This window comes from Myotis davidii, unplaced genomic scaffold, assembly GCF_000327345.1.
Source record: "Myotis davidii unplaced genomic scaffold, ASM32734v1 scaffold3, whole genome shotgun sequence".
Lineage (NCBI taxonomy): Eukaryota > Metazoa > Chordata > Mammalia > Chiroptera > Vespertilionidae > Myotis > Myotis davidii.
In genome coordinates this window covers 2,379,009-2,395,330 of record NW_006295062.1, presented here as the reverse complement: position 1 = coordinate 2,395,330, position 16,322 = coordinate 2,379,009, and the positions used below count along the sequence as shown (strand labels likewise).

The 16,322-nt window shown below is 47.1% G+C and overlaps 1 protein-coding gene across 1 annotated transcript; it reads right to left on the bottom strand.

Moving 5' to 3' along the window:
- Positions 1-1,120: 1,120 nt before the first annotated feature.
- On the bottom strand, positions 1,121-15,776 carry RALB (v-ral simian leukemia viral oncogene homolog B). Its single transcript, XM_006769681.2, has 4 exons — positions 15,586-15,776; positions 8,029-8,237; positions 4,783-4,960; positions 1,121-2,640 (listed from the first exon to the last, which is right to left on the bottom strand). Exons 1-4 carry the CDS (start codon positions 15,697-15,699, stop codon positions 2,521-2,523), a joined length of 621 nt encoding a protein of 206 aa, XP_006769744.1. The 5' UTR covers positions 15,700-15,776; the 3' UTR covers positions 1,121-2,520.
- Positions 15,777-16,322: the final 546 nt, after the last annotated feature.

Below are 16,322 nucleotides of genomic sequence, written 5' to 3'. Positions count from 1 at the left end.
AGGATGGATTCGCCTCATCGGCAGGCTCTCCTTTCCTGTGGCACACACATTAGGATGACGTCGTATAACCGACGGAGTCTCAGAGCTGAGGAATCAGCACCTGCGGGTCATTCTGTACCTGGGTGTCTTCCCCTGCATCACCTTCCGAAATCACTCTGCCCTGCCCGACTGTGCTCCCGCACAGGCTGGTCTCCGAGCTTCCCTCTCCTGAGCCCCAGGGCCTCCGGCCGGTGGCACTCTAGCCTGGAGAGCTCCCATGCCCACGGCCCCCTCCACGCTGGCTCCTCAGGTCATGAAGTCTCAGCGTGAATGTCGCCTCCTTGGAGCAGCTTGCTGACCACCCACCTGAAAGCAACTCTGCTGCCCGGAAACAGTTCCCATCAGATCCTGTGTCACTGTCCTCCAGCACCGGCCCTGCCATGTTCCCTTACGTGCCTCGTTCCTCGCTGCAGCATCCATTCCAGGAGAGCAGAGATCTGGCTCCCAGCACAGAGCCTGGCACCAGGCAGGTGCTCACCGCTCTCTGGGACGAATGCTTTGGAAAGTAATGCCAAGTATGGGCACAACAGCGGATCATTTAGCGAGTAACTGTTTCAAACTTATAAATAACACTGCCTCCTTATCTTTCTATGAAAAAGAATCTCATATGTATAAATTATTTTGTTAGAAAGATCCATTTCTGATTGCTATTCATTAAATATAATTTTACACAGACACTAATAACATATAGCAATCATGAAATTATTTCCACAGCATGAAACAACTCATACCATCTTTTATTTCTTGTGCTTATTAAAATCCACCTACTCATGATGGGAAGTGATAGCCAACAGGTGGCACTAGGTTGAAAAGAACCAGGTTGTTTCAAGATTGTGAGTACCTCCTACTTTTTTAATTTTTAAGAAGAAAGAGCAGTCATCTCTCCCAAAGGAAAGATTGCTAAAATATACTGTTTGTATTTATTTCCCACAGTCCAGTTCAACAGATGAATTGAAATAAAGTTTGTCTGATGTTGCAGAAAGTCACACAAGAATAATGAATAACTTACTCTCAGTTTCTTTAATACCTGCATTTCACATGTATGACGAAAGGGTACAATAAGAAGGCTGAATCTTGAAAATGTGTATTTGTCTGCTTTTTTTATTCAAAAGTCCATGATTCTTCGGGAAATTATACAAGATTGTTTTCCAGTCAGACCATAATTTCCATGAATTCTATATAACCGTGAGTTTGAAAGGTTCCTGCTCCCCCACCCCAATTCACTTTGGCACCTGGGTGTGAAATGTCACTTCTGAAAGATGGGGAAAATGTGAATACTGGGCTTTTATCAGTTCTCCTTTCCTCATGAAAAATTTTCTGATTGCTGAATTTAGAATATTGAGTCAAGAAAGATTAGCAATATCGCACCAATAAAAAAATTTTTCTAATTAAGAATAGAGCTGTCTCAGAAAAAAAATTAGAAACAGCAGCCAGTTCTCAGAGGTAAAAGAGCAATGGCTTAACCTTCCCAACTAATTCCAATTCTAAATTCAGAACCGCTCGGCAGCGCCAGGAGGGGCGCGGGAGCCTGGCGCGGGCTGGCTTCCTGAGCTGAAGGCAGTGCTGCTCCGGCGGCCCCAGGACTGTGCCCTGCGGGAGGCCTCCTCACGTGCAGAGCAGCGACCTGAAGACAGGATGTGCTGACTGCCATGGAGACAAGGAGCCGAAGCACTGGACTGGCAATTACGAGAGGATTTAGCCAAAGAATTTTTAAAACCTGATGAGCAAAGTGCATCATTTAGAAAGCATCCCACTGCGGACTCTTCACTCAGCCCATTAAAGAGAAGCTCCTGCCAAACCCAGATGCCACAGGAAGGATCAGCCGACACAGACAACCCCTGGCCAGTACTTAAATACGAAGACACAGCTTCCATTTCTCGTATGGGAGAGGAGTTATGAGCTTCGTATTGACCTCTGTGGGAGAACTCAAATTTCTTTTTTTGTTACTTCAAATCCACTCAGATTTCCAAGAAACATCCCCCCAAAATCTGGGTTTTTCAGCGTCATTAGAGTTCCATGGATTTTTCTGAGTACTACTGTTAAGCTGACAGGGGTTGGAGGAGTCATATCCCACCCCTTCTCCCAAAACCTAATCAAATAAGACAATTTTATTTCAAAATAAAAGGTGCTAATGTTATGAAATTGGGGGGAATAAGACACTATGACAGTCCGCTGCCATTTTAATTAACGTTGGACTATTTCCTACCTCTCACACTCATACTTGGTTAAACTTCAGGGAGACAGGGAGAGAGGAAGGGAGGGAGGAGGGAGCTGCAAAACCTCCTGAGAGCGTGGCCAGTCCATGCAAGGTCAGGGCTTGTTCTTCTGCCGGCCACGGACTCACCGATATTTTCCCCGTTGAAAAAGTCCGCGTGGAGAGGTGGGCGAGCAGGGAGCACACAAGTAGACACAGTCTTCCTCAATGACAGCCCTATGTCCGCAGCAGCGATGGACTCCGTCCGCCATCATGGCAACATCTCTTCACAGCAAGCAACATCTCTCCTTAAAACTCTTCTTGTTCTTGTTGCTTTTCTTGCCATTCTTGTCCTTGTTTTCTGACATCTTCTTTGCTCTGATTTCCCTCATTAGATCAAAGAACACCTGGGGTGAGGAGGAAAGGGTGAAAAGAACAGGAAGGAAAACGCCATTTAATGATTTTAGGAAGCAATTAAACTAATAATAAAATCATACTCATTCTTATAAACTATATGCCATCAAAAACAAACCACCTAGAGCAAATAAGATTAACATTAAAAACATATTCTATTGCCCTGGCTGTTGCTCAGTGGTTAGAGCATCAGCCCAAGTACTGAAGGGTCTTGGGTTCGATTCCCAGTCAAGGGCGTGTACCTGGGTTGCAGGTTTGATCCCTGGCCCCGGGCCAGGGGTGTGCAGGAGGCAACCAATCAATGTGTCACATCTCTCTCTCTCTCTCTCTCCCTCTCTCTCCCCCCTGCCTCTTACCCTTCCACTCTCAGGATGATGAGGGATAAAACAACACAGAACAGACCTACTACAGGTGGTGACGTCACAGATCCTGAGAGTGACAGGAGGAATCAGACTCGCTATCATGGCCAACCACCAGAAAAGGAAATGATGTAAGTGCCTGTTCTTGTTTAATCCTTACATGGACCATAGAAGGTGGAAACGTCATTACGCATGACAGTCCCCACAGAGCTCAACAGCAGGCCCAGGAACACAGCTGTGTGTGTGGGGGCGGGGGGGAGCATAAATAAAAGCTCCTGCATATGAACTGGGGAACGGGAGGGAGACGTGCTGGCAGGCCACCCTCCCCACGCACACCCTGCCCTAACTCTGAGGAACAGCCCTCCGCTGTCCTTGCAACGTCAGCTGAAAGGAACTTTATCAAGAACAGACGAGACTCATTCTTTGAATGTCAGCATGTTGTTTGGATACAGATTATCATTTGTCACAATAGTTTGGGTTTTGCCCTCTGCTCCCAGCAATTATGCCAAAGTACTGACTATACCCCAGCAGACAAATATGCCCCCAAAAAGAAACATGTGCGATTGTTCCTAGAGAATGACGAGACAAAGTGGGGGTGGGGGGCAGCGGGCAGGCTTGTCTGTGGCGGCTCACAGACCACAGCTGCCTTATCTTCCCAGGCCCAGCGCCGCCGCAGGAAGTGAGCTCGGGCTCTCTGAGGGGGGACCTGAGCCTTCCACCAGCTCAGGCACAGAGAGGACTCCCCCAAACGGGGGCAGACTGACATCAGCACCCGGGCAGGAAAGCACCCCACCCACACAGCAACAGTGAAGGCTCCAGACTTACTGGTTTCCCTTTCTGTTCTAACAAAAAGCGGGGGAGGGGAATGGAGGGTGTCCAACTCAAAAATGACAAAACTGTGCCTGGGCTGATCTTACCAACGACCTCCCTGCGAATTGTCTCCCGAGGAACACAGTGCCACAGCCAGAAGCTTCGCTGCTTCTTGCTTGGCAGGCCAAGTGGTCCCGTGGAGGGAGGGGCGATGACAAGCCGCTGAGTGACAGCCTCCCCTCCCCCACCCCATCCGAAAACTGCAGGCAACAGCCCTGTGCAAGAAATCGTCCTCATTTCTTAAAAATAGAGCTGATGTCTGGATCTCCTATATGGTTTCTACAACTGGTAAACAATTTTATAGAAAGGACGTGATTTGGCGTAGCACAGAATCAACATAAGAGTTGGGACAATAATACAAAGAGAAGAGTGGCCGACAGGTGAGCCGACTTCTGGTGCAGACAGACTACGCCTGGAGGGCTCCAAGTGGCGCTGCCAAAGTGCCTCTAAAGCAGTGGTTCTCAACCTTGGCTGCACATTAGCAACACCTGGGAATCTTTAAAATCCTGATTTCTGGGCCTCATCCTCCAGAAATTCTGTTTCTTTGTTATGGGGTGAGATGCCGTGGGAACGGAGCTCTTGTTTATATTAATTAGTCTACGATGACATTGGTTTCTTCGGCTTGCTTTGAGTCATGAACATAACCCCGGTGTTCAGTGAGGACTTCTCTGTAGCTTCCCCATGCTCTCCCAGCCCAGGGCCTGGTCTCCAGGCACAGCTTGGGGCGTTCCCCCGAGGAACTCGGCCTGTGGTGATTTTGCCCTCATGGAGTTACTGGTTGGATTTAGCAACAACGTCGACCTGGAAAAATCCCTAGTTCCCATAAATGGTCCCTTAAAACCAAACAGACGTCTGGATTCTGCTGTTTCTCAGTCTGTTTCCAAGAAACTCACAGAGAGCGCCCACCTTGTCCACGTTGGCCCGAGTCTTGGCCGAGGTCTCCACGTACTGCACGCCCCACTCCTCCGCCTTGCTCCGCGCCTCCTCCACCGGCACCTGCCTCCGCTCCTCCAGGTCCGACTTGTTTCCCACCACGAGCACTGGGACCTTGTCGTCTTCAGCCTTAACACGGAGGATCTGCTCCCTACAGCGTTACATCAAAATAAAGCCGCCCAGAATGAGACGCTGCCCAAAGGCAGAGGACGAAATGGCATTCTTACGCCACGTGCCAAAGATGCATCCCCTCGCCTGCCATGAACTGGCCAAGGGTCTTCAAAGTCTGGTTCTCAGAATGGCCGGGGGTGCTCACTGCAGATGCAGACTCCGGGCCCCACAGAAATAAGTACCTGCATGGGAGCCCAGCATTCTGCATTTCAACAGGCTCCCCAATTTATGCTTAGGTAAAAGAGAAGGAAAAAACACAGGGGCCTCTAGGATAAAAACAAGCTAAAAGAAGTACCTTCGTTCATAAAATGCTTAATAATTCCCCTGAAAAAAGATGGCATGATTTCTCTGTGAGAATAAAAGCTATGAAATCCCGTGTTTTTCATATGGAACGTAGCAGTCAATTAGATCATGAAATCAATTTAGTGGGTCACAGCAGTAATTTTCTCCCTTAGTGAAAAAGAATATAAAGAAACATCGGAGGAGCCTCTAGTAGCCCAGTGAGCCTGGTTCTGTGCAGCTTCTGCTGCATTACGTCTACGTGTGTGTGTGCACCTGCCTTCCCCACCCCACCCCCAGGTCCATTTAGACACAATAAGTTACAGGCCACACAATGGGGACAGCTATGTTAGGCAGAAATTGTATTTAATGTGCATTATTTTTCCACACAAAGTGGGGAAAAAAAGGAAATATTCCAAGGTCCATGAAAAAGTACTTCAAAAACATCTTCTCTAAAGAACTGCTACCTATAGCACATTAAATTTTACTTCCACTGAAAATAAACAGCTGTCTAATGTTACTAATCAAAACCAAATCTTAAAAAAATTAAATATTCCACTTGCACTGTTCTGATCCAGCGAGGACACTGCTACATTCCAATACATCAGAGACCCTTCAAATATGTACTGCATGGAGATTTGCATTGATTCGTATATGATATAACATTTCATAATAAAAATATTTAAAATTTTTCCATACAGTCGACTGAAGTACCAGATATCAAGTTATTTTAAGAAAAATGAAAAAGAAGAAAAGTTAGAGATAGCTTGAAAATGCTATCCCCTACATTTCAACAGGGGTCAAAGAGCCTGCTACATTTAGAAGCTATGTGATCAACATAAACTATGAACAATAAAAACTGATAGCTTTCTGGCTCAGTCTTGCACAGGCAAGTAAAATTAGCTCATTAATAAATATATTGATTCAAAAATGGGAGTACCAAGTACTGATCTCCTGTAACAAAACGCTTTTCTCTAGTTTTTAGAATATATCCAGGGAAAATTTCAAAATAGAGTATATTGGCATTTTATTTTACGTTGGGTCTTCTAATGTGGAAGGTAAGTACAGAAATGCTACGTTTTACAGCTGCTAACAGGCATAAAGTAAAGGGAATGCGTGTGGCCACTCAGCCCAGATCATCGCCTGAATCCAATGACATAAGGAACGTGGACAGCCTGAGGTTTGTCAGAGTTCACGTCAGGAGAACTAGCTTCCCTTCCTTTTTCTCTTAGGGAGTCATCTGTCCTTTTTCTTCTAAGGATCCCTCTTCTCTCATCACCACCAAAACCCTTCTCCTAAGATGAGACAAGACTGCTCTAACTCTCTGAGAATAAATGAATAGTATAAGTGTGTGTGTGTGTGTGTGTGTGTGTGTGTGTGTGTGTGTGTGCGCGCGCGCGCACGGGGGAGGGGGGGGTGGTAATCCAAGGGAGACAGGACAAGGGTGGCAAGGGTGGCACCATCTATTCTCCGGAGATGACTCCAACTGTCCAACATTTCCTTTCGTGGTGAGTCAAAGAGCAATAGGAAATCAAAGCTTAGAAAAGGGAAGAAAAGGAGGTAGTGTGTGCGTCTGTCCTGTTTTACCGCAAGGAGACATACAACCAGGATTCTGTAGCTGCAAACACAGCTACAAACCCATGGGCTACATCCACGTTCAGAAATCTCAAGGTGTGTCGGAGTCTAAAAAGGAGTAGGACGTCTCACACTCTAGTTTCAGAGAACTGAGATGCTCAGCCTGAGGCCTTGCAACTCTGAGGCCTTCCTCATTACCTCCCACTCTCTCGGCCCCCCCAAGGCCCCCGGCTTCCTTCCAAATCTTGGGGGGATATGTAGCTTCCTCATTTTCACCTAATTTCTGACCAAAATTGCTAAAGAATGAAAAAAATTACTGTGCTTGCTTTTCTTTTTTAGTTTCCTGTCAGAGCCTAGATCTGGTTCTTGTAGGAAAGCGTCGTCACGACAGGTGTTTATGCGGACAGATGAAAAGCACAGCTGTGTACAGTGGGATGGGATGCGGGGAAGAGAAAGATTCCCTTCCCGTTGGGATTCCTAAGAATCACGCCTAATGGCTCACCACTTCCTTAAGCAAAATAAACGTACGGTCTCGTCCCACGTTTTTGAATGGATGCTAGCAGGGGCTGTCTGCTCACTAGGGAAGGAACACAGGACCACACTGAGAAAAGGCTGGGGTAGCCACAGGTCCTGCCCTTAGGGATTTATGGTCAGAAGCACCATTTCATTTCACTGATTCGGATAAAGAAACAGCATCTTGATGCTGAGTAAACTTGCCGGGGTCACAAAACTGGTGAGTGGCAGGAACTCAAGCCCAGGTCTGCCTGCTTCTAAAGCAGTTCTTTCTATTCAACTACGCTAAGCCCTCCGGTAGCAGCACACGGTCACTGGGACTCACATCTTCACTCTGCTGACCACGATTCATAAGCCTCAAAACAGAGCAAACTTATTACTTCTCTAGCAAAGTTATAAAAAAGATATGTAACTCTTATCAAGCACCGTCTCTCAGGATGTATATGAAAGTAAACGGCAGGTTCTTGAATGTACGGACTGGCTTTGTCCCTCGCAGGGACAACAGATTCTGAAGATAATTGACGTTTAGAAATTATTATAAAACAGGGAAGTCCAAAGAGATGATAACAAATAGTGGACTATAATGTGCCAGGGAATTCTTTAGAGATTCTTCCTAATTACAAGCTCACCCTCCCACTGCCCCTTCTCGGCCCAGGGCGTGGGGAAGGAGGGCCAACGGACCTGAACTCGGCCGTGGCTGAGAACGACTCGTGCTCGGTGATGGAGAACACGAGCAGGAAGCCCTCTCCGCTCCGGAAGTAGTTGTCGCGGATCGCCGCGTAGTCCTCCTGCCCCGCGGTGTCCAGAATGTCGATCTGCACTTCCTCCCCATCAAGAACCACTTTCTTCCTGTAGCTGTCAGCTTTGGTAGGTTCGTAGTCTTCTACAAACTGAGGACAGAACATCGGCAGCAGCAATCAGCAAAGGTTGTAGGGACATAGACTCTGCCAAAAAGTAAGTGTCAACACCGAGTGCTTTACCTATGAGCAACTGCACATGACTGGGCGCCTGTAATGATGACACTGTGTGTAAGACACTAAACTAAAAATCGCTTCCTGTATAACACTTCTGTTCTTTATTGTTCATTCTACCATTTTTTATTTTGTTTTTAAACAACAAGAGCAGAAATTCCCATTTTACACATGAGGGAACCGAGCACAGAGCAGAACACGGGGCGGTATTACTGTCCGTATTAAGTTATAGTACAAACACTGGCAACGGTGAGAACAGCCCAGCTGATGTGGACAGTGTTTGGGTGCCCACCCTGGAAACAAGAAGTCACTGTTTGACTCGCAGTCAGGGCACACGCCCGGGTTGCATGCTCGATCTCTTCTTCTCTCTAAAAATCAACAAAAGCACTTTTCTAAAAAAGGTGAGAAACAGGAGCTCCTACTCATAATCAGCAGAAGTAAAAAACTCATCTGAAAAGTAATCTGACAAGAAGTATCAAGAGGCTTAAATAGCTACATGACATGACAAACTCCAAATGCCTCCACGATTCAATGTGAAAAATAAAACCATCGAGTACTAGAAGAACCCTGGGTGAAATCCGCTTACTACCTTTAAGTCGGAAAGGCCATTTTAATAACTATGACTCAAAATCCAGAAGCCAGGTAAAAAAAACATTTGATAAATTAGACCATAACACACTATAAACAAAGACAAATGACAAACGAGGAAAAAATATTTGAAGCCATTTCACAAGAAGCTATATACAAACAGTCTGCACAAAAAGATCAACAATCCAATGGGGAAAGTAGCAATGGACATACACAATTCACAGAAAAGTAAATGCATGTGATGTTAAACCTACGAAAAGATGTTCTTCCTCACTAGTAAAGAAAACAAAAATTATAACTACATTGAAATACCATTTTCAGCTACCAACCAGCACCCCAAACTTGCCTGACAACACACTCTGGGGAGGAGGGGCCTGAGGAGGAGGGGCCCTAGGGAGGAGGAGCCCTGGGGAGGTAGGATTCTGGGGAGGAGGGACCCTGGGGAGGAAGGCACCCTGGGAAGGAGTAGACACAATACAAATAGACAAAAGGATAAACAAAACATGGCATAACGGAATACTATTCAGTCTGAAAAAGGAATGAAGGACTGCTTCATGCTACAACCTTGACAAACTATGGTAAGTAAAAGCCAAACACAGTCACATATTATATGAGTGTATTTACATGAAATGTCCAGAATAGACAAATCTGTGGAAACAGAAAGCAGATTAGTGGTGGCTGGGACCTTGGGAAGGGAAATGGAGAGTGACTGATAATGGGTATGCAGTTTTTGGGGGGTGATGTTCTGGAATTAGATAGTAGTGATGGTTGTACAAATTTGTGAATATACTAAAAAAAATATGGAATTGTACACTTTTAAAAGGGTAAATTTTATGGTATATGAATCACCTCATTTAAAAAAAAAGAAAAAGAAATACTACTACAACATGGATGAACTTTCAAAACATTGTGCTACATGAAAGAAGCCAGATATAAAGGTCACATATTGTACGATTCCATTCCTATAAAACATCCAGAATAGGCAGAGCCATAAAACCAGAGAGCGGCTGTCAAGGGCAAGGTGGCAGGGGAGCAGTAATGAGGAATGGCTACTGTATGCAGGAGTTGGGGCAGAACTAGTGATGAAATGTATACAGTGGTGATGCTCACACACCTGTGTGAATACACTAAGAATCACTGAACTGTGAGTTCCATTGTACATGAATTATCCTATCTAATAAAGAGGGAATATGCTAATTGACCCTCACACCATCACAAAGATGGCTGCATCCACAGCCAATAAGGAGGGAATATGCTAATTGACCCTCACACCATTGCAAAGATGGTGGCATCCACAGCCAATAAGGAGGGAATATGCTAATTGACTGCCCTGCCTGCAAAGATGGCAGCACCCACAGCCACTGGGCGGTGCCCAGTCCCCTCAGCCCCCCAGCCACCCAGGGCCAGCCCGAGGAACAGCCAAACGACTGAACAAGCAGGCTGCCTGGGGCGATCAGGCCTGCGGGGGGGGAGGGGCAGTTGGGGGCAACCAAGCCAGCAGGGCAGGGCAGTTTGGGGTGACCAGGCTGGCAGAGAGGGATAGTTGGGGGTGACCAGGCTGGCGGGATGCAGTTAAGGGTAACCAGGCCGGCAGTTTTGTGAGAGGGATGTCCAACTGCCAGTCTAGACCAGCAGTCTGACATCCCCCGAGGGTCCCAGATTGCAGAGGGTGCAGGCTGGGCTGAGGGGACTCCCCGTGCATGAATTTTGTGCACTGGGCCTCTAGTATCTTAGTAAACCTCTAACTTAAATTGTTAAAGATTTAAAAGTTGAATTGAAAATATCAACACGAACTTAGGGACCTCCGAAGAAAGCTCTTGAAAAGAGCCTTGCATTGCCAATTAGAAGCTACCAGCTCAAATGCTTTTAAACCTAAAAATAAAAATACTAAAAGATGTTTAGTGTTAGGTATCTTCTAATCACCCTAATAATTATCTTAAAATAGAGAACATGCAACTTTGCCTATGCCTCTCAAGTGTCCTTCCTTTAACTCCCTCCACAGAGACAAATACCCGGCAGTCCCACCCCCGCAGCGCGACCTCCGACGCCTCAGAGCATCTCAAGGGCATATTTCTGAGCTTTCAAGGTTCACACCTGCAAGAGCTGCACGGAGTCCTCCGGCACCAGGAGTCAAAATGTCCCGATGTGAATGCTTACCTCTGTGCTAGGGGAAAGGTACTTACTATGAGAACATTAGATCTTAACCTTGACGCTTACATTTTTCCACAGAAATAGGAAATCTCCGAAGTCATGTATCTGTTACGATGAATCATACCGCTGGCCTTGCAGGGATGTGTGCGACTCAGTCCCAGACGCCCAAGACACCAAGTCCAAGACAAACTTCATGCACACCCCTGTGCTGGGCTGTCTTTTCTAGCCACTCCAAGTCTGAAGTCTCCCACCATCAACCTCACCTCACTGGAAACCCAAATAGCTTCAAAAGTCTTCAAATATTTTAGGCCAAGGGTAAAATGATTAAACTCTTCCTCTAATTTTCTCAAATTCAAAAGTAAAGAACTGTGGGACTGTGGCTCCTTCCATAATCCAATTTCCATGGCAATTCCACCATATACGCAGGAATTTCTTCTGAACCAAGGGGAAAACACTGGACCAGAAACAGAGTGTGAACGGCCCATGACACTTCAGACCACTGGCCTCCCAAGTACAGATGCAATTTCCTTTCCTATGACATCAGGTTAACCTGTTGATCTTTCAAGCAGGAGCTGCACACCGGGCCACATGTCAGAACTGCTGGGGGGGAGGGGGAGGCGGGGAGCATTGTAAATATAAAGATTCCTGGTTCCCAACTCCAGAAATGCTATTCAGAAATTTTTTAAAAGATCCCCCATGAGATTCTATGATCAGCCTGATCTGGGAATCACCGCTAAGGTCCCTTCAAGATCCAAAATTGTGATTCTGGAACTACACCGTCCAATGCAGCAGCCCCCAGGCAGGTCTGCAGTGCCCAGGAGCCCTGGTACTGGAAATAGACACACAGAGCACTCCGTCACTGAGAAGGCTCTGCTGGACAACGCTGATGGCACAATCGGGTAAAGACTTCCCCAAGCACACATCACTGCACTCTAGTCTTCCCTTGCTCTGCTTTCGTTTCACCGACTCTTCAATAACTGCTGCCTCCCAGTCCTCAAATATGTTAGTCTGTGAGAAAAATAGCCCAAGATTAAGCATAGCTCTCCTTTGCTTCTCTGAAGAAGCTAAAGAGAACACTGGACTTTTAGCATGCATCATTTCCCTCTCTCTTGCCCTTCACACATGCAAACATACATCATAGGAATGAACAATCCAGACCAGGCTCCTGGTCTCCTAGGGTGTGCAGAGCAGAGCAGAGGGCTCCTGTCCCCGAGGCTCTGCCTCTGATCCGGGCTTCTCCACAGCGACACCACGGACATCTGGGCAGATAGTTCTCTCCTGTGCGCTGGAGGAGGTTAAGAGCATGCGTGCTAGTAGTACCTGCCCCCGTACGAGACAACTAAAAACATGGGACATTGCCAATTATTCACTCTTTTTTGTTGTTGTTAATCCTCACCCAAGGACATTTTTCCCTTTTTTTAAAAAAGAGTGGAAGAGAAGGGGAGAGACAGAGAGAGAGAAACATCCTGACCGTGGCCAGGGATCGAGCCTGCAACTGAGGTATATCCCTTGACCGGAATCGAACTTGGGACCCTTCAGTCCAAGAGCTGATGCTTTATCCACTGAGCCAATTATTCATTCTTTTTTAAGAACATATTTTTTTTATCAATTTGAGGGGGTAAGGGAGAGGGAAAGATAGAAACATCAATGATGAGAACCAGTGACTGCCTGCCTCCTGCATGTCCCCTACTGGGAGTGAAGCCCCCAACCCAAGCATGTGCCCTGACTGGAAATCAAACCATGATCTCCTGGTTCAGGTAAATGCTCAACCACTGAGCCACACCAGCCAAGCCAATTATTAAAACTTTAGGGGGCAAAATCCCCTTCTCTCATCTCATTAACAAGCTACACCTCTAATCCTATCGCCTTCATCTTAATTCCTCTCCTGACCCTCTGTTCTTCCCCTGTTACAAAAGAAAAGTAAGGAATTTTTCCTAAGAATATCAGGTTAATAAGCAAAAACAGACTCAGACTTCAAAATTTACATCTCTTCTTTTATGCAAAAATGTGTGGGTAAATTAAGGAGATTCTGCTAGATATGAAATAGAGAAAAGCGAGCATCAGAAACAAAACTTTCTCACATAAGATACAGCCAAGTATGACCCAGGAGAGATCCCCAGTAGGGGGCATGCAAGAGGCAGCCGATGGATGTATCGTTCTCGAATCGATGTTTCTCTTTTCTCTTCTCTCCTTTCCTCTCTCTAAAAATCAATAAAAAATCTTTTTCAGTCCAGCTGGCGTGGCTCAGTGGTTAAGTGTCAAATTATGAACCAGGAGGTCACAGTTCAATTCCTGTTCAGGACACATGCCCAGGTTGCGAGCTTGATCCCCAGTGTGGGGCATGCAGGAGGCAGCCCATCAATGATTTTGTCTCATCATTGATGTTTTTATCTCTCTCCCTCTCCCTTCCTCTCTGAAAAAAATTTTAAAAAATACATTTTTTAAATCTTTTTCAAAAAATCCATTATAAAAAATTTTGAATGACTGGCTTCTAACCAACAGAATATGGCAATGGACATGAATGAGATTACCAATGATTACACGTACTTATGTAAGAATCTGTAGTAGCTAAGCAGACAGACTTTCCTCCTGGCCTTGAAGAAACAGCGGCCATGGTGTGAACACCTGTGGAGAGGGCTTGATGGCAAGAACTGTGGTGTGAACACCTGTGGAAAGGGCCTGGTGGCAGGGACCATGGTGTGAACACCTGTGGGGAGGGCCTGGTGGTAGGGACCATGGTGTGAATACTGAGGAGAGAGCCTGGTGGTAGGAACCATGGTGTGAACACCTGTGTGGAGGGCCTGGTTACCTGGTGGCAGGGACCATGGTGTGAACACCTGTGGGGAGGGCCTGGTGGTAGGGACCATGGTGTGAATACTGAGGAGAGAGCCTGGTGGTAGGGACCATGGTGCGAACACCTGTGGAGAGGGCCTGGTGGCAGGGACCATGGTGTGAACACCTGTGGGGAGGGCCTGGTGGCAGGGACCTCTTGGAGCTGTGCACCCCATCCTCCATCTTCCAGCACCCAGGAAGGCTGGGAGAGGACCCGAGTCTCAGTGGAGCTCACAGCCACAGCTGACACCAAGGCAGCCTTTGTGAGACCCTGGGAAGGACACCTAGCTAAGCTGTGACATATTCCTGACCCCTGGGAACTAGAGGTAGCAAATGCGTCGTTTGAAGCTGCTGAATTTGTAGAAATTTGTTACAGCAATAGAAAACTAATACAATCACAGCAAAATAACACTATTTACTGCCTGGTATACCACTAGAATATGTTCCCACATTTTTTTGTGGTTGCTGTGTATTCTTTGAGTATCTTATCATATGTCAATGATTTTGAAATGTTTCCTATAAAGAATAAAAATATATTTTAGTCTTTCCTATAGCCTAGTTGATCCAAAGTTCTTTTTTTATTAATAGCTTAGAAAGGATTTTTTCAGCTTCACAACTACTCGACATTACCAGTAATGAAACTTCTAGGACTATTATCAAAGTTAGGATCCCTCTCCTGAGCTTTCCTGTAAGATAGGGAAGAACTTTCCAGACTAGTTTCTAGCTCCATGTTTCCACCCTGTTTCTCCTCCACCCACTCACTCAGTGCCAGGTGTCGTAGGACATGCCCACACCAAGATACACCCCTGGGCTGCACTCCAGTCCCAGGGCCAGGTGAGTCAGCACCGTGGGCGGGGAATATTCCTGGAAGCCATTCCTACACTGGGATGGCTGGTGAGAACCACAGGCCAAAGCGACTCCAAACCACATAAACATATACCACCAATCCCAACCAAACTCTCCTCAATTCCTCTTCCCTCAGCGAGGTCCCAAGAATGGCCATGGCCACTCCAACACCACCCAACAGCAGGGGAGGCTGGGCAGATGAAAGTCTAGTGAAAAGGGGTGATGATCTTCATGAATGGTGGTTCCCACAGCTTCCTTTCACACTTTCTGTACAGTGTGTGCCCGTGTGAAATGTGATCACATGAGAGGTCCCTGGGTTGAGCTCTAATCCTGTGGGACCAGTAACAGCCACCAAGCAGGGGCATTTGTGGCCACAGGAACCAAGACTGTGCTGTCATGCTCGACTCAGCATTAGTTCCATTACCCACCTCAAGGGGTGGAAACCCGGGCCAGGATGGTGCAAGCTGTACCTGCTGTCTATCACTTGAGAAAAAATTAAGTCTTCTGACAGCTTAGCTGTCCCTTTCAACAGCTCCCCAAATCAACTGTCACAAAGCTCAGTATCAGACCCATTCTTCAGAAATCCCTGAACAAAGGTCCCTCCCCCTCCCTTGTTCCTGTCAGAAAGACAGCTCCAAGTGTAACAAGGGAAATAATGCGAGCAGGGCCCTCACATCCCTACAAAATATAACAAAAATCAACAATCCAGAGCGTTTGCTGGTTAGACCCCTCATGAAGCTACTGGGAAGCACCTCACCACGATCTGGCCCACGACCCTCCCTGCACGTGGTGGACGGCACACGCACAGGCTGGGGAGGGGACCCTGACCGCACACAGAAGGCGGGCTTACCTCATCGTACATGAACTGAAGCGTCAGGGCCGACTTGCCAACCCCTCCACTGCCAACCATGATCACCTTGTGCAGGGCCAAGGAGCTCTGGCTCTTGCTCTTGTTTGCAGCCATCCTGCTGGTTTGCTGAAGTTGTGACAGGGGACCGAAGACCCAGGTGAAGAGCTGCCAATGCGGAAGACAGACATGAGAGGCGGTTCGGTTTCTACCCAGTGCAATCCCCCTGCTCCAGGAACGCCTAACGGAGACATTCTCAGAAAACCCTTCTAGGCTCCAGGCAGAGAAACCCCCAGCCCTCGGCAGTCATTCACCACAGCACAGCCAGGGCAGCCCAGTCAAGAGAGAACGGCAATGGGCCTGTCAGGGGGACGGCGGGGAGACCGCCTGTCATGAAGCTCAACACACCCTCAGCACTGCCCCACCAGGGGGAATGCCCCGAGCCCGGTGCCCTACCTGCCCCAAGTCATCTGGAGCCACAGAGAGCGCCGGCACTGGGGACTCGCTCTCTCTGTATCCTCACTCCACCCCCATCACACACCCCACACAGCCCTCGAGACTCAACACGCGGAGGTCACTGAAGAGGGTAAGTACATGTATTTTCCTGTAAGTGCCCTTCACGAAGGAGAACTAAATTACTTACTTCAAGGATCATGATGGCATTACTTCTCGACCAACAACCTTTACTCAGCTTTCATACACTAAAAACTTGGGGGAGAGGGAGTAAAGGTTTAGGGGTT

Coding starts and splice junctions, on each gene's coding strand:
- RALB (XM_006769681.2), bottom strand. CDS start 15,699: ATGGCTGCAAACAAGAGCAAGAGCCAGAGCTCCTTGGCCCTGCACAAG. Junction 4,961..8,028: donor TCAGCCACGGCCGAGTTCAG/GTCCGTTGGCCC, acceptor GTAACGCTGTAG/GGAGCAGATCCTCCGTGTTA. Junction 2,641..4,782: donor CTCGGGCCAACGTGGACAAG/GTGGGCGCTCTC, acceptor TCCTCACCCCAG/GTGTTCTTTGATCTAATGAG.